At 46.0% G+C, this 22,401-nt stretch overlaps 1 protein-coding gene across 2 annotated transcripts in view; it reads right to left on the reverse strand.

The window, feature by feature from the left end:
• MYOF (myoferlin) overlaps positions 1-22,401 on the reverse strand; it is a 171,805-nt gene that overhangs the window by 823 nt on the left and 148,581 nt on the right. For both annotated transcript variants that reach the window (XM_038009266.2, XM_007963586.3), the window contains 10 exons: positions 21,981-22,151; positions 21,071-21,219; positions 18,131-18,270; positions 15,599-15,687; positions 15,412-15,507; positions 12,264-12,405; positions 9,069-9,168; positions 5,389-5,579; positions 2,963-3,072; positions 2,449-2,596 (listed from right to left, as the gene is read on the reverse strand). In XM_038009266.2, coding sequence (XP_037865194.2) covers positions 2,449-2,596; positions 2,963-3,072; positions 5,389-5,579; positions 9,069-9,168; positions 12,264-12,405; positions 15,412-15,507; positions 15,599-15,687; positions 18,131-18,270; positions 21,071-21,219; positions 21,981-22,151 — 1,336 coding nt within the window. The remainder of the gene's footprint in view (positions 1-2,448; positions 2,597-2,962; positions 3,073-5,388; positions 5,580-9,068; positions 9,169-12,263; positions 12,406-15,411; positions 15,508-15,598; positions 15,688-18,130; positions 18,271-21,070; positions 21,220-21,980; positions 22,152-22,401) is intronic.

A 22,401-nucleotide genomic window follows, 5' to 3' on the forward strand; every position in this document is an offset into this window, starting at 1 on the left:
TTGGGAACTACTGGTTTAAACCAATAGAATTTTTTTTTCGAGACGGAGTTTCTCTCTTGTCACCCAGGCTGGAGTGCAGTGGCACGATCTCTGGTCACTGCATCCTCTGCCTCACAGGTTACAGTGATTCTCCAGCCTCAGCCTCCCAAGTAGCTGGGATTACAGGTACCTACCACCATGCCCGGCTAATTTTTTAATTTTTAGTAGAGATGGGGTTTTACCATGTTGGTCAGGCTGGTCTCGAACTCCTGACCTCAGGTGATCCACTCGCCTCAGCCTCCCAAATTGCTGGGATTATAAGTGTGAGCCACTGTACCCAGCTGCCAATAAAATCTAAATCAGGAAAAATAAATAACTAGGCTGGCGCAGTAGCTCACGCCTGTAATCCCAGCACTTTGGGAGGCTAAGGTGGGCGGATCACATGAGGTCAGGAGTTGGAGACCAGCCTGGCCAACATGGTGAAACCCCATCTCTACTAAAAATAAAAAAATTAGCTGGGCGTGGTGGTGGGCGCCTGTAATCCCAGCTACTTGGGAGGCTGAGGCTGGAGAATCACTTGAACCTACGAGGCAGATTTTGCAGTGAGCCAAGATTGTGCCACTGCACTCCAGCCTAGGTGACAGAGCAAGACTCCATCTCAAAAAAATAAAAAATAAAATAACTAGGAGCAGCTTTTTAAATGGTCAAGACAGTGGGACTGGGACCAAGTGTGGTGGCTCACACTTGTAATCCTAGCACTTTGGGAGGCCGAGGTGGGTGGATCACTTGAGATCAGGAGTTCGAGACCAGCCCGGCCAACATAGTGAAACCCTGTCTCTACTAAAAATACAAAAATTGACTAGATGTGGTGGCAGGAGCCTGTAATCCCAGCTACTCGAGAGGCTGAGGCATGAGCAATGCTTGAACCTGGGAGGTGGAGGTTGCAGTGAGCCGAGATCATGCCACTGTACTCCATCCAGCCTGGGTGATAGAGTGAGACTCTGTCTCCAAAAAAAAAAAAAAAAAAAAAAAAAAACCAAACAAAAAAGCAGTTTGATCATCTATGACTATAAAATAGTGTACATATACTCATAGATGGCAAACTGGAAGTACTATACTGGGAAAAAATGAAGACACAAAAATGAAGACACAAAACCCAAAACCCCTGCTACTTGTGTGGCTATAATACTATTTTTTTGAGACAGAGTCTTGCTTCTTTATCCAGGCTAGAGTGCAATGGCGCGATCTCAGCTCACTGCAACCTCCGCCTCCCCAGTAGCTGGGATTACAGGCATGTGCCACCACACCCAACTAATTTTTGTATTTTTAGTAGAGATGGGGTTTCACTATGTTGGTTTCACTATGCTGGAGTTCACTGGTCTTGAACTCCTGACCTCAAGTGATCCACCTGCTTCAGTCTCCCAAAGTGCCAGGATTACAAGCATGAGCCACCTCACCAGGCTGATATTATTAATGTGAATTTTGGAGTAAGAGCTTTTGAATGCCTCCTGTGACATTCAGTGCCACTCGTCCAACTTCTGAGCATGGCTTCCTCTGCCTGGACTATCCCTTCTCCACTTGGCAAACTTGAATGTCCCTTCCTTGGAGGAACTATCTTAGCAGGGGGTGCCCACGGTTGTTTGTTTCTGTCTCCATAACAGCTCACCTCCCTTAGTAATGTGTCCTTGTTCCCATGGCTGCTAGTTCCCAGAATATGAACTGCTCCTGGGCACCCATCATGCCAATAATTCAATCATCTCTATAACTTAATTCCTAGCCTATCGCAGATGCGCAATACATCGTCTGGATGGAGGAAGGGAGGTACTGCTTCTAGGCACACTGCCAAATCTCCCACTTGGATTCCCATTTATGACTGGGGTGATTAGGGGAAAATTTAAGGGGGAGGGTATATGTGACATGAACCTTAAAGAATGAGTGAGGTTTTGATAGATAAATATGGACAGAGAAACAAAATTGGCAAAGGCATCCAGATAGGTAAGGGCAATCATATTTGGGGAGGCTGGGATCAACGATCTAGTTTGGGTGGAACACAGGGTGTATGTAGACCCACAATGAACCCAGATTTGGGGATTCTTGAAGCTAGGACAAGGAATTGGGAGGCAGGATGGTTTGGAACAAGAAAGTCTGGAGTCAGGAAGATCAGTTGGAAATGCTGGCTGTGGTCCAGACACACACTTATTGAGACCTGAGTGATTTCTCCTAGAATTGCTGAAACCAAAGTTATTTTCAGACCATAAAGCAAAGTTCTGCCCGTAATTTGTGAAACCCTGAGAATGTGATTCTAATTACAAGACACATTACTTTAAATTTCCCCAAAGCAGAAGGGTTGCAACCCCACGCTGCTGAGCAGGTCATTCTTCTGCACAGTGGTCAGGGCAGATGCCAAGGGAGAGGGCCAACCGCAACTCACAAGAAAGGCAAGACAAGGGGCCAAGGAAGGGCTCCTACCGGCAACGAGTAAAGGAGCACGGCCACGAAGAGCAGCAGAATGAGCAGGAACAGCAAGCCGATGATGACCCACTTAAAGCGGCGCCACACGATGAACTTCATGGTCTTGCATGGGTTGGTGAACCAGAGGAAGGAGGTTTCTGGTCGACTGCATTGCAAAGAAACGGTATCACCTACCCAACTCAGGAGGGATGCATATTTTATCCCAGAGCATAACACAGTTTCAGGAATAAAGAATCATATTAATAAGGTCAAGAAAAGATATTCCCCTTCGTTGACTGAGAAAGGCTCTTTAACCTATGACAGCTTCCTAAGATGCTGAACTTTGGTTTCCTGGAAAGGAGAATTCTTTAAATGAAGCCAGATCACCAACCTCTCCACCCCTACCCACCACTACTAAAACTACCAGATTAGGAGGACCACAAAAGCTAATCCATCTCATTAAGGCAATGGGAAGGGGGGGCTCTCAGACTGCAGGTGTTTGGGGAGTGGGAGAACAAAGAAGGCCTCTCACTTTGGTAAGTCCAGCTTGGGGTTCATGTTGGGTTCGTCCCGCCCCTTCCCGGCTGGCCTCTCGTCGGCCTCCTTCTCGTTGAGGATTTCCAATGTCATCTCCACTTTCCCCTTCAGTAAAGCAGAGCAGGTTAAACACATGACATCACGTTTCACAAATATTTTTACTTCAACCCAAGGAGTATTCCCCGAGCAATGATTTTTATACTTGTAAAACAATCCTTAGATTGCCTTCAGTTTTTCTCAAGAGGTTACATCCCATTTCCTCATCCATGTGTTTCTGAACTGATGCTGTGTGGGAAACTTTGAGGACAAATTGCTTCCCCTACTCCCTACTTTTCATTTTCTGTATCCCCCTCACTCTAATGTTCTCACATTGGTCTCCTTGTCTTCCCACACACCTTCCTATGTAACTTCACTTGGACCCAGACTAACCTGAATACCGCTAATAACAATATCTAATATTTATTGAGCATTATTGTAGGCTCCCATTAAGAGAACAGAGCCATGTCTCTTCATGCCTATCACTGTCACCTATTGTGCACAGTTGCTGTCATTCAGTGGGTACTCCGTGTACACTAGCTCAATGAGTGAGTGAGTGAATGTTGTCTCCCTGCTCAGGGGTTCCTGAGTGATGTTCCCAGCACCGTTTAAATGTTCTACATGGGTTATCTCATGTAATGCTCATGGCAACCCTACAACTACTATTGTGTTCATGTGCAAATGAGAACAGTGAGGCCAAAGTGAAAGTGTTCTAGAAACTTGCCCACTTTTGGCCTGGTGCAGTGGTTCATGCCTGTAATCCTAGCACTTGGGAGGCCGAGGCGGGAGGATCATCTGAGATCAGGAGTTGAAGACCCGCCTGGCCAACATGGCAAAACCCCATCTGTACTAAAAATACAAAAAAATTAGCCAGCATGGTGGTGCGCGCCTGTAGTTCCAGCTACTCGAGAGGAGGAGGTTGCAGTGAGCGGAGATTGTACCACTGCACTCCAGCCTGGGCGACAGAGTGAGACTTCATCTCCAAAAAACAAAAAACAAACTTGCCCGCTTTCATAGTGAGCCATACCTAAAATTGTAACCGACTTTCTAAGAGCCAGGAAAGCCCGCAAGGTCACCAACAATCTGGGAAGCACTGGCCCTGAGTAGAGCTCTGAGGACTCCTACCCTTGTAAGTCAGACAAAGCTGGGTTTCTGACTTCAAGTTGCTGGATCTCTCCAAGCCTGTTTGTGGAATCGCTAAAACGGGGCCAATGTCTACTTCATGGCGTTGTCAGCAGAACTAAGTGAGGTTGTGTGCAAACTGCTGTATTGTAATGGAAAGCAGGCCAGTGGTTTCCTGGGACCAGGGAGGGAGGGAGCAATGGACTCCAGAGAGAGAGCACAAGGACATTTTGGAGGTGATGGGAAGGTTCCGGATCTTGATTATGGTTCGATGCGTGTATACATCTGTCAAAACTCATCAAATTGTGTACTTTAAATGAATACAGTTTATGTAAATTATACACCAAGGTTGTTTTTAAAAAGATTATGAATGTAAGGCACTTGGCATACTGCCTGGTTCAAAATTAATGATAAAAAATATTAGCTATTTTTAATAATACATAATGAACTCGGTAGTCTTTCATGATATGGCATGGTAACCCACACTACTGCTTCTAGATCAAAATACATCTTAAGTTCCTGAACTTGCTTGTAATTTATGGCCTTTTTATCCAACTAATGCCAGCACATCTTGCTGCTTCCACTCCCTTTTTTTTTTTTTGAGACAGAGTTTCACTCTGTCACCCAGGCTGGAGTGCAGTGGCATGATCTTGGCTCACTGCAACCTACACCTCCTAGGTCCAAGTGATTCTCATGCCTCAGCCTCCTGAGTAGCTGGGACTACAGGTGTGCATCACCACTCCTGGCTACTTTTTTTTTTTTTTTTTTTTTTTTAAGTAGAGATGGGGTTTTGCCATGTTGGCCAGGTTGGTCTTGAACTCCTGACCTCAGGTGATCCACCTGCCTTGGATTACAGGCATGAGCCACCACACTCAGCTCTACCTTTTTTTTTTTTTTTTAATGAGAAGAGTCCAAATTTGAAGTTCCCTTTTCCATACTAAATTGCACTAGAAGCCCAGCATTAATTAACTTTCCTGATGAAGAAGAGTCTCAAGGAAAATATAGTGAAACTACCTGAGCTTCTAGTTTTTGACCATTCCAACTACTTCACCTTCCTCCAACTCCAAACACATGCTCACAGCATCTCCCACCTTATATTGTAAGACAAAGGCAAACATATCCCAAAGACAAACCGTTCCTATAACTTGAACTCCCACCAATTTAAAACTTCATTTTATCTGGAGTAAGTCTATGGATAAAGGGCAAAACCTAAATGATAAAAGGCACAAACGATCTTCAACCAGAACCAGGAAATGTTCATACAGCCATCACGCGGGCGCCATCTTTCTCTGCGTAGCACGGCCACCATCCTTTCATGGACTTCTGCTCAAAGAGGGAGGCTGTCTTGGTTTTAAGGGGGTCCATGGCTTTGAGGTCCGGAATCATGTCCAAACTGCATTTCTCTGGTGATTTTGCAGGAATGATAGTGTGATGCAAGTCAAGTTCTAGGAAACCTAGCCAAGGAAACAACAGTAAGTCCAAATGAGCTTCAAGTGGATCAGCTGTTGTTCACAAGTGAACAGAACGTTCTTGTCCGGAGAGAGGCATGCAGTGATTTTGAACATGTAAAAGGTGAGTTAGAGAAAGGGGGCCTGGTAGACATTCAAAGTCTTTCCAGTTAGGATGGAAAATGGCCGAAGAAATAGCCATCCACTGTACAGCATCTCCTGTTTTCTTTCTCAAAGACATGAGCATAAACAGAGTTCTTTAAAAGTAATGAAATATCTAGACACAATTTTCACTCAACTCAAGGCCCTTGGATCTGAAATGTTTTCCTTTTAGTTCTGAGCTGCCCTGAGCAGAGAGGTCATTTGGCTTTGGGTAAAGACAATAGGTGCTTAGAACACAGGATGCTGGCTGGGCTCACAGCTATAATCCTAGCACTTTGGGAGGCCGAGGTGGGCAGATCACTTGAGGCCAGGAGTTCGAGACCAGCCTGGCCAACATGGTGAAACCCCATCTCTACTAAAAATTAGCTGGGCATGATGGCACACATCTGTAATCCCAGCTACTCAAGAGGTTGAGGCACAAGAATCGCGTGAGCCTGGGAGGCGGAGCTTGCAGTGAGCAGAGATCGCACCACTGTTCTCCAGCCTGGGCAGCAGAGCGAGACTCTGTCTCAAAAAAAAAAAAAAACCAAAAAACAAAAAACAAAACAAACCAACACAGGATGCTGCATGAAATGTGCACATCCAAGACTCTCCTAGTAAAACCTCAGAAACAGAATCTTGAGAAGGAACACGACTCAGAAGAAAATCCTCACCAGGAACTGAGACGCCTAGCCTCAATCAGAGTATCTGGAGAAGCACATCGTCCCTTCTATAATGTGAGGCATTAACTCTTGTTTTGAGACTGAGTCTTTCTCTCTCACCCAGGCTGGAATACAGTGATGTGATCTCGGCTCACTGCAACCTCCGCCTCCTGGGTTCAAGCGATTCTCATGCCTCAGCCTCCCTAGTAGCTGGGACTACAGGTGTGCACCACCATGCCCAGCTAATTTTTGGTTTTTGGTGGAGATGGGGTTTTGCCATGTTGGCCAGGTTGGTCTTGAACTCCTGACCTCAGGTGATCCACCCACCTTGGCCTCCCAAAGTTCTGGAATTACAGGCATGAGCAACTGCGTCTGGCCGCATTAACTCTTTAGTACCACTTCCACAGTTAGGGAAAAGTGTGTTTTGGGCTTGGGGACTCCTGTGAGCCCTTTCCTCCAGAAAATGGTGAGTGTGATGTGGGGTCAAGTCTATGGATGACTGGGGTAAGAGTCTGATCTTCAGTAGTGGCAGCAAAGAGCAACAGGGAGGTTGTGGCATTTTCTTTTTAAACTGTCAGACTTAGGGACGGCCCTTCAGCATATAGTGGACCCATAAGACACGTGACCTTAGCCTTTCTTGACCTGTGACTGCTTTTGTCTCCCCTCTCCTTTTGGTTATGTTCTCACTCAGCATTTTGAGAAATAGTCATTCTCTTTATTTGTTGTCTGACAGTTTTGTTTAAATTCCAAAGGAAGGCCAGGCATGGTGGCTCATGCCTGTAATCCCAGCAATATTGGGAGGCCAAGGTGGGCAGATTACTTGAGCTCAGGAATTTGAGACCAGCTTGGGCAACATGGCAAAACCTCATCTCTACAAAACATACACAAAATTAGCCAGGCTTGGTGGCACGTGTCTGTGGTCCCAACTACTTGGGAGGCTGAGGTTGGGAGGATCTCCTGAGCCCAGGAGGTGGAGGTGGCAGTGATCCTAGATCGTGCCACTGCACTCCAGCCTGGGCGAGAGTGTGAGAGACTGTCTCAACAAACAAAGCCAAGGGCAAACCCTTTATTAGCCTAGAATTTACTATCCATGTGCTTTATGTAAGCCTACTTGCATACTCATTTGTTTACTGACCTCTTACTAAGCACTAAGTCAAAACCATCGCATTAAGTGCTGTGCAGGGAAAAGGGATAAATAAGATAACAACCTTTGGTGGGTGTTTCCTCTGCCAGGAGGGATCCCTGGAAGCAGCGTGGAAACAGGGAGACCAGTCAGGGGCTGCTGTAACATGTGGCTAGCAGAAAGTGAGGTTCAACTGGCAAGTGGCAGAGATCACAGGACTAAGAAAATAAGTGTGCGTGACAAAACAGATGACATTGCTAGGATGGAGTGGCTGGCGGGGTGTTCAGGAAAAGAGAGGAGGAAAACTACAGAGGACTCTGGGTGCTTTTGCCTGGGTGGCTGGGGAAATGGAGGGGTCGTGAGCTGCTAAATAAGTTCCTGAGGAGAGCAGGGGTGAGGTTAGGGAAGAAATGCTGAGTGAGATTTCAGTCACAGTACAGGCAAGCTGCCCGCCAGGTATAAAGGTGGGGGGTTCTCGCCAGGAATCGGGAATGACCCTCAACGATTTCCTTTGTACCACAGGCACTCTGAGAGCACAGGCTACACATCCTAGTTTAGGAGCCACACTTTGCGGAAAGGTGAGAGTTGAAGCATGACCTTCCACTGAGGTGAGAGTGGGTAAATCCCTGGAGGGGGTGGTTGGCAGGTTGGAGGAGAGCAGAGGAACCTCAGGGAAGGCCTGTATTTAAAGAGTGGGAGTCTGGGCACTGCAGCTTATGCTTGTAATCCTGGCACTTTGGGAGGCTGAGGTGCAAGGATTGCTTGAGCTCAGGGGTTCAAGACCAGCCTGGGCAACATAGTGAGACCTCATCTGTACTAAAAAGTAAAAAAAAAAAAAAAAAATTAGCCAGGTGTGGTGGCACACGCCTGTAGTCCCAGCTACTCAGGAGGCTGAGGGGGAAGGATTTCTTGAGCCCAGGAGGTTGAGGTTACAGTAAGCTATGATTGTGCCACTGCACTCCAGCCTGGGTAACAAAGAGAGACTTGTCTCCAAAAATACAAAAAATTTAAAAATAGAGTGGGATGCAGAAACAAGGCTGGCAAATGTGACAAGGCCAGAGCCAGGAAGAGTGAAAATCTGGAGAGCACAGTGCCATGGGGGGCGAGGGAGGAGTGCGCCAGGAGAGGGAGGGGCCCGGACTGAGGGTGCATTGAACTAGTGCCCTTACCACAGAAGACAGGAGCAATGGCTGGGGGATTGGGGGACCTTGGTAACTTGGGAACAGCTTGAGGAGGGTGGGAGCTGATTCCCAGGTGCTGAGGAGAGAGTGGCTGGTTTGAAAGTGGATATAGGAGTGTGGCATCCCCCTGCAGAAACAGGATTTGAGTCTCCACAGACAGACAGGAGCTGGTGTAAGACCCTCACCAGAGCCTTTGAAAAGGGATGGTACTCACTGTCAGGCTGCACTGCCAAGAGTTCATGCAAGCAGTGGGTGTGTCCCCTATCCCCCACCAGGCCCCCATTACCAAAAAGTATTGAAGATTTAAAGAATTGCTTCCAAGTTTTCATTGACCTCACTAATTCCAAGTATAGTTTCTTAGAAGCAATGATCCAAATGGAAGCCCTACCCAAGTAGTCATCCAGAGAAAACTTGTCATTGTCCCATATCTGAATGATCAGCCTGGGTGGGATTCGAAATTCCGTTTGGTCAATACTCCAGAAATGCTCCTAAAATGAAAAGAAACATGGACACACCAGGTGATCATGATGACTCTGAAACACTCACCTTTGGCTCCTTAAGACAGCATCAAAGCCTGGGGCCTTTCTCTCCTTTGCACCCCCCACCCTGACACTCCCTTGGGCCTAAATCCTTCCACTTTATCTGTATGGAGAACAGTCAGGCTCCCCAGGAAATCACAAGCTGGGCAACTGAAAGAATGTCCCAGGCATTTCCCAAAGAAGAAGATTTCTTGCCATGTCCCTATCAGTGTGAATTCCTGCTGCCACCTGGGGGTTGGAGAGTGACTCATCTCCCTACCAAAGACCCCTATGTCCTATTTAGATGATCCTCCTAAGGCCAGGAATTCTAGGCCAGCCCACAGTATCACCCACTGGGGTGTCACTTCTGCTTAGCAACTTTCCAACCACCCCCGACCCACACAGATGTCTGAGTGTGCTCTCATTTTACATGGGGGTAAGGAGACGGCCCAGATTCTACTCTTTTCTCAGTGCAGATTTAGAATGTCCTGGGATTTTTGGCCTTTGAAAAATACCACTGGGCTGGGTGCAGTGGCTTGTAATCCCAGCACTTTGGGAGACTGAGGACACTTGAGGCCAGGAGTTTGAGACCAGCCTGGCCAACATGGTGAAACCCCGTCTCTACTAAAAATACAAAACATAGCTAGGTATGATGGTGCATACCTGTAATACCAGCTACTTGGGAGGCTGAGGCATGAGAATCACTTGAACCTGGGAGGTGGAGGTTGCAGTGAGCCGAGATCATACCACTGCACTCCAGCCTGGGTGACAAAGTGAGATTCTGTCTCAGAAAAAAAAAAAAGAAAGAAAAATACCACTGGCTTTTGTTTGCTTGTGGTCACTTAAGACCCTCAGATCCTCATACTGGAGGTAGGTCGAAGGAGGACAAGGTAACTGTCCTGCAAGTTCTTGCCTCTCCTTGCCTCAATGTTAGCCAAGACTAAACATCTCTCCAGCTCAGGTACACCTAAGTTCCCTGGTCCTACTAGAAAGGGAATTTCCCAGTGCTTCATGAATTTGAAGGAAGATCACTGGGTTGTTTGTTTTTCATATTCCAGGAATGTTTTCCTTTGCAGGGCTCAGAGAGCCTGGCTCTGAGGGACTGGGCAGCCCACTCTGCTATTGTCTGTTGCTGCCTGACTGTCCTGGGTAGGATCATGCTCCAAGCACCACAGGGTATGGGGAGGTCCAGCCCTAGATGTGGGTAAACTGAAAGGTAACCGTACCTAAAGCCCTGATCCCCGCCATCAGCCCTGATGCCACACCATCTGAAAGTGTGCATTTTTGATGTCACATTGAGCCTCTGTGCCTCTTGAAAGTCCCCTTTGGCACTTTGGGAGGCCAAGGTGGGAGAATAGCTTGATCCCAGGAGTTCGAGACCAGCCTGGGCAACAAAGTGAAACCCTATCTCTACAAAAAATATAAAAATTAGCCAGGCTTGGTGATGCATGCCTGTAGTTCCAGCTACTAGGGAAGCTGAGGTGGGAGGATTGCTTCAGCCCAGGAGGTCAAGGCTGCAGTGAGCCATGAGTGCACCACTGCACTCCAGCCTGGGTGGCAGAGTGAGACCCTGTCTCAAAAAGAAAAAAAAAGGCCCCCTTTGAAGGCATTCATCCCACTGGTATGAAAACCCGCCCAGTGGCTGGATGCGGTAGCTCACACCTGTAATCCCAGCACTTTGCGGGGCCGAGGTGGGTGGATCACCTGAGGTCGGGAGTTCAAGATCAGCCTGACCAACATGGAGAAACCCTATCTCTACTAAAAATACAAAATTAGCCAAGCGTGGTGGTGCATGCCTGTAATCCCAGCTACTTGGGAGGCTGAGGCAGGAGAATCGCTTGAATCCAGGAGGTGGAGGTTGCAGGGAGCCGAGATTATGCCATTGCACTCCAGCCTGGGTGACAACAGTGAAACTCTGTCTCAAAAAACAAAAAACAGTGCTTACTACAGCATTAGCGCTGAGTAGGGCCAGCAGAGGGTAGGCCTAATGCAACACAGGGCTGGTGGCTGGTACATTCTGATCAGGTGTGGGGAGAGGAGGTGACCAGGCAGAGCTAGGGGAAGCTGAGAGAATGTGGAGGCAGGAATGGAACAGGGCATCTATGGAAGACATCTGTTATTATTGACTATGCAGGTTCTAGACCCCCTTTTCTGGAATGAAAGCACCCAGCTTTTCCTTAGCGGACTCCCCTTTCCCCCAAATTTTAGAGAAGCTGTCTCTGTCTAACTCTGGAGCCTGGACAATCAGCGCATCCCTGGGCAACAATGGTTGGTTCAGGGATAGGCACATGACCCCCAAAGGCAGAGACACTGAGACCCAATTCCAGAATTCTGGTTGGCCCCATGAGGGCTTTGCTCTTCTCTTTCTGCTGAGGTTAGAGGGGAGGACAGGATGTTACCTGGGGCTGCCACTGTGAGTCTGTGGAGGAGGGTGGGGCGGAGGAGCAGGGAGGGTGACACCAATTTCTAAAGTCATCATCACTTCACCGCGGGATCCAGACAGGCCTAAAGCCAGCAGACCCCTGGACTTTTTGGTAATGTGAACCAATACATCCCTTTTCTGGCGTCAGCCAGTTTGAGCTGAGTTCTGTAACTGAAAGTCTAACTAGTTAAGACCAGGAGGGCCCTGAGCCCTCACGGCGGTGTCTCAGAAGGAGGTAAAGCAGACATGGAGGTTTAATAAGGAAGGACACCCACTTTAATACCGGGCCTCTGCTTGACTCTGCCTAGCCTGGGAAGACGTCAGTCTCCCTGTCACATAAAGAACACACTTGGGTTGTTGTTTATACTAATACAAAACCATTACTTCTCCCCTTTATCCTTCACCGCACCACCAGTACGTGAGGGGAAAGAAAGTTGTGCTCCTCATGCTTCCTAATTACACAAATACCTGTCCTAGCAGTGTGACCTTGGACCAGTATCAAGGTGGCAGATTCCCCATCTCTACTGAAAAGGAGCCAGACTCAGTGACGTCCGAGATCCTGAGCAGCTCCAGCCTTCTATGAGTTTCTGAGTTAAGGAAGATCCGTGATACCCACTTCCCACTGGCATATTTCAGAGCTCACTTTTTTCGCAACGATACAGAGTTGTTCGGCTGGAAGGTAGTCAAACGGGAAAACAAATCTCCAGTTAAAATTCCCTTCACCATCCAAAGACCTGTAATGGACATCTGTTTTCTGTTTGTTTTCTTCATTGCCAGGAATCCAGCTGAAAGGCAGAGGCAAATAGACTTAGCTTCACGTGATTGACAAGTCATGTAGCCGCAAAATTGTGCAGTAATTAGGGGAGCGAAGAGCAGGAGAATGAATGCACTTTTCTTGGGCAGATTCCAGTTATCTACAGAGCTGGGGGTGATTTATGGAGGGGAGGTGCTCTATTGCATCCAACACAGGTTGTGGCCAAATAAAATATCATCCCTCTAAAACCAAAGCAGGAAACCCTTTAGACTTCAGTTAACAGGGCTAAGGTGAAATTTTCTGGAAAACATCAACAATGTAGCTTCTATTTTGAGTACATTGAAGCCTGCTGGCTATGACTTGAGTCCTCACAACTATAACTCATCAGTGTCTGTCAGCACTGCTGATAGTTAAATGAATATGAGTTAGCTCAAAATTTTAGCATTTCCTTTCCCATATTTTACTTAAGCAGACCAAAGAAGCACAAATCAAGTAATCTTACAGCTTCCTTTTTATAAATTATTCTTAAATTCACTATGATAATATTAATGATACTGCAAGGAAGATGTCAGCTCTTATTTCCACATGCATATCTATGAGCATTCATTTTACTAACATCTTAACTTTTAACGTTCGAGAAGTTTACTTCTGCTTGTGCCTGGCACATAGCAGACACTAGATAAATATCTGCTGAAGGAATGAATGAATGAGTGTGCCCAAAAAGAAGCTGTTGCTACTGGGAGGACTTCTAGTTTGAAACCAGGGGGTAACATTTGATTTTACACTGTCAAAGCAATAGAGAGTGCATGGTTCTCGAAACTGCACATTAGAATCACATTAGAATCGACTGGGGACATTTTTAAAATATTGATGCCTGGACCCCACAGATAGAGATTCTTGGTAGGAGGCAGGCCTGGCTGGAAAACACTCTCTGAGCCTCATCTCGCATCTGTAAAATAAGATTAATGATATGCGCTCCCTTCACATGGTCGACATGAAGACAGAAAAGATTATGGTTTAGCAGGGGCAGAATGCAAATGGGGACACCTTTAACACACAGGTTATCTTCTGTGAACCAGGTACGTAACATGCATTATTTTATTCTTCCCAACAACTGTGTGACTCTCTCCACTTTGTGGAAGAGGAAACTGAGGTTCAGGGAGAATATATTAACTTGCACAAGGTCACATAGCCCAGAACTGACATGATTCCCAGGTCAGTCTGATTGCAAAGTCCACACCTGTTACTCTGCCTCAACCATAGAGACTGCAAAGTCACTCGAAAATATTAAGTCCTACTATCAGTAGTGGTATTAATATCAATCAACTACAGTACTTTTCTTTTTGCTAGTCAATTAACTGACTAGACAAATGAGTCGAAAGATTCCTTTTGACTATTAACTTTTTTTTTTTTTTTTTTTAAAGAACCAGATTCTCACTATGCTGCCCAGGCTGGACTTCAAACTATGGGGCTCAAGTGATCCTCCTGCCTCAGACTCATGAGTAGCTGAGACTGCAGGCATAAGCCACCATGCCCAGTTTTGACTATTAATTTTTAAGGTAACTCACTGAGGAGAGTTCACGTTCTCTTGGTCACGACCTTAGTGGCCTCACCTCCTGACCCACCCCTAAGGGTCACCATCATCCTATCCTATCCATGCTCACCCTTACAGCTCTTCCTCTCTTTTCTTGTGAATTTTCACATTTAATTTTAAACATAAATCTTTTCATACTTTAAGACAAGTCGAACAGTTCCTCTAGGTATATGTATTTGTGTGCATGTATGTATAGCTTGATATGTAATACAATACCCAGCTGTGTCTAGTATCGTCACATATCATATTTAGATTTTTACTGCATATTTTTCAAAGTACTTTAAGTTGAGCTTTATTCTCTGATTAGAGGAGTTTTTTCTCAGTTCAGAATTACTTGAGTTTGTTTCCCTGATTTGAAAAAAAAAATAATGCTTATGATAGTGAAATAAATTTGCATATATATAATTAGCTGAGATTAGTTTTCCGTAGAGAATGGTAATGAGATCCCAAAATGAGAAAGAATAATGAAGAACTTGATGAAACATACCCTGTTTACAGTGAACCTAAATGATACTAATTATATCTTTAACAAAGTTTTGATTGAAGGCCACATGGGATTCTAGGTGAAAGTTTATTCTGACTTTATGAATATATTAAATGTCACAAGTCTTATCTTTTATATATCAAGGAACCAAACTCAGTCCATGTGGAACAGCAACAATACTATCTGCCAGGCGCTGTCCTAAATGCTTTGAATAACTGGATCACCTGAATATCCCTGGGAAGGAGGAATAATCATTATCACCATTTTACAGATAAGGAACAGCGAGCTAACTACCTTGCCCAGCCAGTAGGGAAAGTACCAGAATTTAGTCACTATGCTGTACCGCACGCAACACCCATGATTGAGGCATATGATCAAGGCATCCACACAGACGATTTGAAATTGAATTAGGCAAGTAAGAGAATATTGAACAACAATGACCCTGGACATGTTGGATGCTGGCACCCAGTGCAGGTTGGTAGAATAAATGACTTCTTTTGAAATCTGTGAACATTTCCTCTTTTCCATAGACATGGGCTTCTGGTAATACAGTATGTAGAAAATGAAATTTTGGAAGCTTTACTTGTGTCTCAAAGGCTATTCAGGGTATCAAAGGGGAATAAAAAGAAACTACATGGCTAAAAAGTCCCAGAAATAATAAATCTGCTCAAGAAACTAAAAAAAAAAATCCACTTTGTCAAAAAGGAAACAAAGATTTATCAGTTCTTATAATCCTTATATAGCTTTGCTCATAAACAAAGTCCATACAGGTCTCACTCTCTCTTTCTCTATTCTCTCCCCTTTGCTTTCCAGGAGCTACCTAAGTAGATCACATTAATGAGATAAAATAGCCTCAAAAAACCAAGAATCCTATCTTGGGCGCATTCGGTAATGAAAACTCACGAAGGAGAGAGTCTGTTTCCCTGAGCTTGGCAAAGTCTCTTGTGTGCTAACCTCACCCTTTGACGTAGATGTCACTCATTTCCTCTCCTGTGATGCTTTTCTCATCCAAGATAACGTCCTTGGTGTTCCAGATGATCACACGCAGGTAGTATCTGCAAGAAGCACAGGTGAAAGCTACTTTTTTTCTGGTCCTGGACCAAGTCCCCAGCCCAGTGTATGTAGCAGGGTCTCAAGATGACTTACTTCTTGGCTTTCCGGGGTGTGATGTTGAAAGGAGGGCCTGGTGGCCCCAAACTCTTGGGGAAAACATCCACCCACATCTGAAGTTTTCCCTAAACCATTTGAAAATGAAAAGAGGACTGAAGTTATATGATGGGTAGCAGAAGCCACAATTTTCTTTCATATTTCTTAGATGAAACTGTTTATTTAGTCCTGCTAATTTATTAGTCCATATGGAAGGCAAGAAGTGGAAGAGAGCAAACCAAGATTAATCTTGTATGTACAATATCATTTGGGCCACCCACTTTCCATTCTCACCCAGGGGTCTCTGATGGCTGCACATGTCCACCTATATCATAGTCTGGGTCTCACCTGGTTAATAAAACTGCAGACTTCCCATCACTAACCCAATCCCAACATACCCACACATACACCCCACATGCAGGCATGCACACACACACATGCACCCGCCCCCTCTTACAATGACTTAAAATTGGGTCCTTCACCTTTAGCAGTTCTCATGCTGTCATTCTAATCCATCACATTGCCCACCTGACACCAATCTCCATTTTGCCATACCCAAGTGTTTCTCTACTTACCTCAAAATACAAAAAGTAATGAATGCAATTAGTGAAAATGGTATTAAATTTTGTAAAAGGAAAACTTACAACAAGGAAAACTGACAACATGGCATTTTCAAAACAGGAGCTCAAACAACGATAATATTATGGTTCCCAAAAGGTAAGGATTCCTGGCCGTTGGTTCATTGGTGCCCACTACCAGGTAAGTGGCTAGCAGGAAGGGGAGGTGAAAGCCTGGACTGACATTTGTGCTGCCATCCTGAGGAGGTCCTGCTCAGCTCTTTGACTGCCACAGACTGGGCCCATCCATCTGACTCGAATGTTCTTCCAGACAGGTCAGGAATGCCATGAAAAAACTATGTCAACCGTACAAACCAATTTGTATTCTTCGAACTGTTTTTGAATGTTCTGTAGACTCTGTCTTTAGACAAAAACAAACTGATCTTCAAGAAAGTTGCCACGGAAACCACTAGATTGGCTTCCTAATGCATTGTGACCAAAATACATTAAGTGCAGCTCTTGAAAAGGGATATATTTTACTATGATCCGACTCTCCTCCAGCTAATCTGTAGGGCTCAGGGCTCTACAATTCATCAAGCACTCTACAGAATATTAGGCGCCCAGTGTCTCCCCAAACCTAGCCACAGTCTGTGGCTAATGCTGTAGGCAGAAGTGATGGGGGTGTGTGGATTCCCAGGGAGAAATCTTCCTCAATCTGTCATTTCTTGAAACTTCTTATACAGCTAAGGGGCAAGAGGAGAAAAAGAAGGAGAAATAGATTCTTTGGTGAAAGGAAGAAATGGAAATGTAGAACAAAATAAAAGCAAGAAGGAAGTGACAAAACAACCTAGAAAGCCCAGGCCAACCCTTTTGCAATCAGCACGTAAATAGTTTTGCTGTCGGGGTCAACAATATTAGCATCATGAGATTAATCTTTTTTTTTTTTTTGAGTCAGAGTCTAGCTGTGTCATCCAGGCTGGAGTGCAGTGGTGTGATCATGACTCACTGCAACCTCCGCCTCCCCAGTTCAAGCAATTCTCCTGCCTCAGCCTCCCCAGTAGCTGGGATTACAGGCACCCACCACCACAGCCAGCTAATTTTTGTATTTTTAGTAGAGATGGGGTTTCACCATCTTGGCCAGGCTGATCTCAAACTCCTGACTTCGTGATCCACCCGCCTCAACCTCCCAAAGTGTTGGGATTATAGGTGTGAGCCACCTCGCCCATCCTAGATTAATATTTCTTAAAGTGTGATCAGAACCTCTTCAGGTACTTGTTAAAATTCAGATTCCTGGACCCACCCTAGACCTACTGGATCCAAATCTCTGCAGACATGACCTGGACATCTTTATTATAACAAGCTTCCACATAGATTATTTTGTCAGTGGCCATGTCTTGCTTTGCTTCTGTGGAAACTGCTCTCCATCTTCTGGGAGTGGAATGTCCCCCATCGCTATCCACATGGTCCTTGCCTCCCTGATACTGTAGTCTCAGATGGCACCTCCTGAACTGGGCTGAGCTCAATCACTTTCCCAGACCCTGCCCACCTTGCTGGAGCTGAGTGGTCCCATGGTTGGCAAGGGGGCCAAGTCTGGGCGACGAATCCCTACGTATTTAGAAGTAAATGGGGCTGCATTACAACACACACGCACTCAAGGACTCTCTGTAATACCTGGACTCATAGGAAGGTGATCACAGCAAGAGGGCAGATGAAATAGACCCAGAGAAACAGATGAGAGACAGAGAGACCCTGGTTCTGGTTTGTTCTGAGTCATGGCCAATCTCCTTTCTGGATTTAGAGAGTTACCTGGAAATTCTTACAAAAAATTCCCTTTTGATATGACACTAATTTGAATCTCATTTCTATTTCTGTACATCTAAAAGCATTCAAAGAAGATAAAAGGGGCAAACACGTCAACTACTGCCATTGCATTTGGGGCAGGGATAATGGTCTTCAAGGGAGGGGAGCGCTTTACCTGGGAAATGTTGGGCTGGAAGGTGCTGTGCAAAGTCCTTGTTTCCACGTGCTCGGGGACCAGCCCCTGAGTCCTGAGGATGTGAAGAGCAAGCCGCTCTTCAGGGGCCCCGAGGTGTCGGTGCAGGATTTTGTTGGCTTCTGCAATGGAAAGCGGCATTGAAGCAGGAATGAGTATTTGGGAATAGTTCAGCCAGATTGCCTGGAGCTGCTTCCAGCACTTCATCCCAGACTTTGCCAAAATGGACAGGCGGTGCCAACATGCAGACTTTGGCTTGTGAAGGAAGAGTTGACAGAACTGACCAGGAGCCCTGCCCTACCCAGGCTCAAACCTAACTTGAGGACTGCCAATAGTCAAGGGACCAGGACACCAGAACGGGTAAGTGGGAGCATTCTGTATTTAATTCTGTGGCACGAGCTCATGGCGTGCCTGTTTCTCAGCCTCCCTTGTGGTTAGAAGAGGCCATGTGACCAAGTTCAGCCAGAGGGTAACATGGGTAGAAGTGACATGTGTATCCTCTCCAGACCTGGCCCATAAATCCCTCCTGGGTAGGAGTCTCTATGTGCCTTTTTCTTCTGACTGCAAAAAGGAACAGCAGCCTTAGACTCCTGCACTGAAGAACTGCAGAGCCAGAAGACAGCAGGGACCTGGGTCCATGGAGCACTGCTTGGAATACAGCTACCCACCTGGAGGAATATCTACTTAGAATCAATGAGAAATAAACTTTTTTTGTGTTAGAACACGGACATTTGGAGGTTCAATTTTTACAGCAGCTAGCGTCACTGTGGTATTCTGGTTTTTTGTTTTTTGAGACAGTCTCACTCTGTCATCCAGCTGGAGTGCAACAGCGCAATCTCGGCTCACTGCAACCTCCACCTCCTGGGTTCAAGTGATTCTCACGCCTCAGCCTCCCGAGTAGCTGGGACTACAGGCATGTGCCACCACACGCAGCTAATTTTTGTATTTTTAGTAGATGGGGGTTTTCGCTATGATGGCCAGGCTGGTGTTGAACTTCTGGGCTCAAGCGATCTGCTCACCTCGGCATCCCAAAGTGCTGGGATTACAGGCGTGAGCCACCGCACCCGGCCATCACTATGGTATTCTGAAAACATAGGCCCCAGATTCTCTTGACACTTCTCCCATGAAGAGGTGGGGTCTGTGTTATTTCCCTTTGAGTCTGGAGACGTAGTCAAACACTAAAGTATGGAGAAAAGATGCTGTGTGACTCCGAGGCTTAAACACAAAAGGCCACACAGCTCCTGCCTGGTTTTCTGGGGACCCCCACTCTGGGGGACACCATCCACATGTAAGGAGCCTGAGTCCGCAGAGTCTGCCATGCTGGAAAGGCCTGTGTAGGTGCTCTGGTCATCAACCCCAGCCGAGAGCCAGCACAACTGCCAGCTGTGTGTGGGCCACCTGACGGCTCCCCCGAGCAGGGCTCTCAGATGACTGCAGCCTCAGCCGACATCTGACTGCAACCTCAGGAGATGAGCCACCCAAGCTCAAACGTAACTTATGGACTGCCAAGAGCAAAGGGACCAGAACTCCAGATCCGGTGAGTGGGAGCGTTCTGTATTTACTCTTGTGGCACAAGCTCACGGCCAGCCTGTTTACCTGAGCCCATCCTGAACTCCTGACCCCCCAAAATTGTGAGGAAAACAAATGGTTGTTTTCAGTTACTAAGTTTGGGGTGATCTGTTATACATCAATAGTAACTGGAACAATCCCCATGACAGGGGGGTTGTTTGTTTGGGGTTACCCTTAACCATCAGACCATGATGCTTCCCAATTTATTTCCAATCCTGTTTGCAAGTTCACGTTAGCAGCATCAACATTTCGTAAACATCTAATCATCCCTGATACCAAGTCCTCTTTAAAATGCAAAGACAAAACATAGGTTTTTTTGTTTGTTTGTTTGTTTTTTGAGACAAGGTCTCACTGTCACCCAGGCTGGAGTACAGCGGCACGATCTTGGCTCACTGCAACCTCCACCTCCTGGGTTCAAGTGATTCTTATGCTTCAGCCTCCTGAGTAGATGGGATTACAGGTGCATGCCACCACACCTAGCTCTTTTTTTTTTTATTTTTTTATTTTTTTTGTAGTTTTAGTAGAGATGGGATTTCACCATGTTGGCCAGCCTGGTCTTGAACTCCTAACCTCAAATGATCCACCTGCCTTGGCCTCCGAAAATGCTGAGATTACAGGTGTGAACCACTGTGCCCGGCCTGAAAACATAGTTTTTTACTATGTCGTGAATCAAGCTGAGGAGCAGAAAGCACTTTTCTTCCTGTGCACCTTTGTTCAGCTCCCCCTGGATATCCCATGCACCTGCCACCACTCCCTCTGGGTATCCCTCCCCCATGCAAAATATGGAAGCACAGTTCGCATGCTCTGTGATGCTTACTGCAGTCTTTGTCACAGTGTGGCTAGCTGTTGATGCATCAGGACAGGCCGTATTACAAATTGCTGCTTGGAAAGAGCAAGACCCCAAGCTTGGACATGAGCCAAATGGGAACGTAGCAGGCTCTTCAAGCCAACCACAGCATCCCTGAAGCTTCTGGGAGAAGGGATGGAACAAATGATGGAATAAACCTGGAAGGGAAATTCCTGCACTACCATCTGGGCATTTTTGAGCAAATTATGCATTACATGGAAATTAGTTCATTACTAGTACTTTGTGTAAAACTCTAATAGCTATGATCTAAAAAGGGCAAGTAAAACATAAGACAGACAAGAAAATGTGTCCACTTTGACACTTGACAAGACAGCAGAACTCTGATGTGGCTGTTGTTAGATAGTGTTGTTAGATAGTGTCACGTGCGCAGAGCCTCATGTGGTGTAATTAGGGTACTGGCTCTGTCTATTCACTCCCCCAAACCAAGCAATATATATGGGTTACTATACTTTGTACAAGTTTACAATCCACAGCTAGGTGCTCACCAAATTCATCCAAACTGTAGTCTCGTCCTCCATATCTGATTCTACTCCCATCTTCGGAAAGGATGGGTTGTGGGAAGCCTTTGAATCTGGCGACATTTTGAAGCAGCTGTGTTGGTCTCAGTTGATCTCGCCAGGTATTGACTCCAGAACTGTGAATAGCATCACGTGGCTCGGAATTATGGAGGAGCCTGCAGGTTCTTCTCGGATTCACACACACATGCTCGTGGACTCTTAGGTGCTCCCATACAGTGGGAGCAGGAAATTGTGCTACACTCCGACTTTGGCCTAGAAATCTATTTCAGAGTCCTAAAAATCCATATGCTATTTTGGCCTCAGCAAAACAAATGTATTTATTTATTTAACATTTATTTAGGCTTCAGTTTCCTCCTCTGTAAAAGTGAGGAGTTTGACTGAGATCACTGAGTCATAATAGGCAAACTCATAAACTAGAAATTGCAAGCTACGTCTCATCAGATACTGTGGAAAGACACTGTATAGCAGGCAGGAGAAGAGGGACATCACAAAATCAAGTACAAGGCGCAGAGAATCCCTATTTCCCAAGGGCAGGGAATCCTTGCTATCAAACATTGCCAGCCCTCAGTCCTTGACATCCAGGAGGGGCTCAGTGAGGGGTAGTAAGGGAACTGGTCTTCTGGGCTGCCACCTGTGCCATTCCCCAGTGCATGGCACTGCTCCAGCTGCCACCATTTTACACACACTGTGATGTGAGAGGGGTTCATGAGGTGGCCCTAAGATTCCCTAAAATAATCCTGTGATTGAAATCCATACCTAACTGAGTGACAGGAGCAGTGGCTCAGTGAAGGAAGGCACTAAGGTAGAGGGCTTAGGCCTCCTCAGGTGCCAATGTCAGAGGCAGCAAAGTGCCTCTTGTACGGTCAAAGCAACTTACACACAATACTCCTCTGGTATGCCGCAGTGGGACCCAAAGCGGGAAAGGAATCGGTTTTCCAGATCGATAATTGTTTCTCCTACTTTTTCATCCCGGGTAAAGGTGTCATAATCATAGACAGAAATTTTCAGGTCTTTTTCCTGAGGTAAGTAGCAGCTCAGTTCATACATCCTAAATAAACAAATGCAAGGTCAGAATCTCCACGATCCATCTGGGTACCTCACAAAAACCGGTGATCTGTGCACAGATTTCCCCGGGCCATGTGTGGTATGGTATGTCCTCAGATGGAGGACATCTGAGTAGGATAATCAGGGTGGGTGGTGGTGGGTGGCTTGATAAATAGTACATACTAGAAATAAGAACAAGAAGAGAACATATGCTTGCTCAAGAAACCTGTGGGCTTTAAATGCCTAGGTTCAAA

Source organism: Chlorocebus sabaeus, chromosome 9 (genome assembly GCF_047675955.1).
Source record: "Chlorocebus sabaeus isolate Y175 chromosome 9, mChlSab1.0.hap1, whole genome shotgun sequence".
NCBI classification, from domain to species: domain Eukaryota; kingdom Metazoa; phylum Chordata; class Mammalia; order Primates; family Cercopithecidae; genus Chlorocebus; species Chlorocebus sabaeus.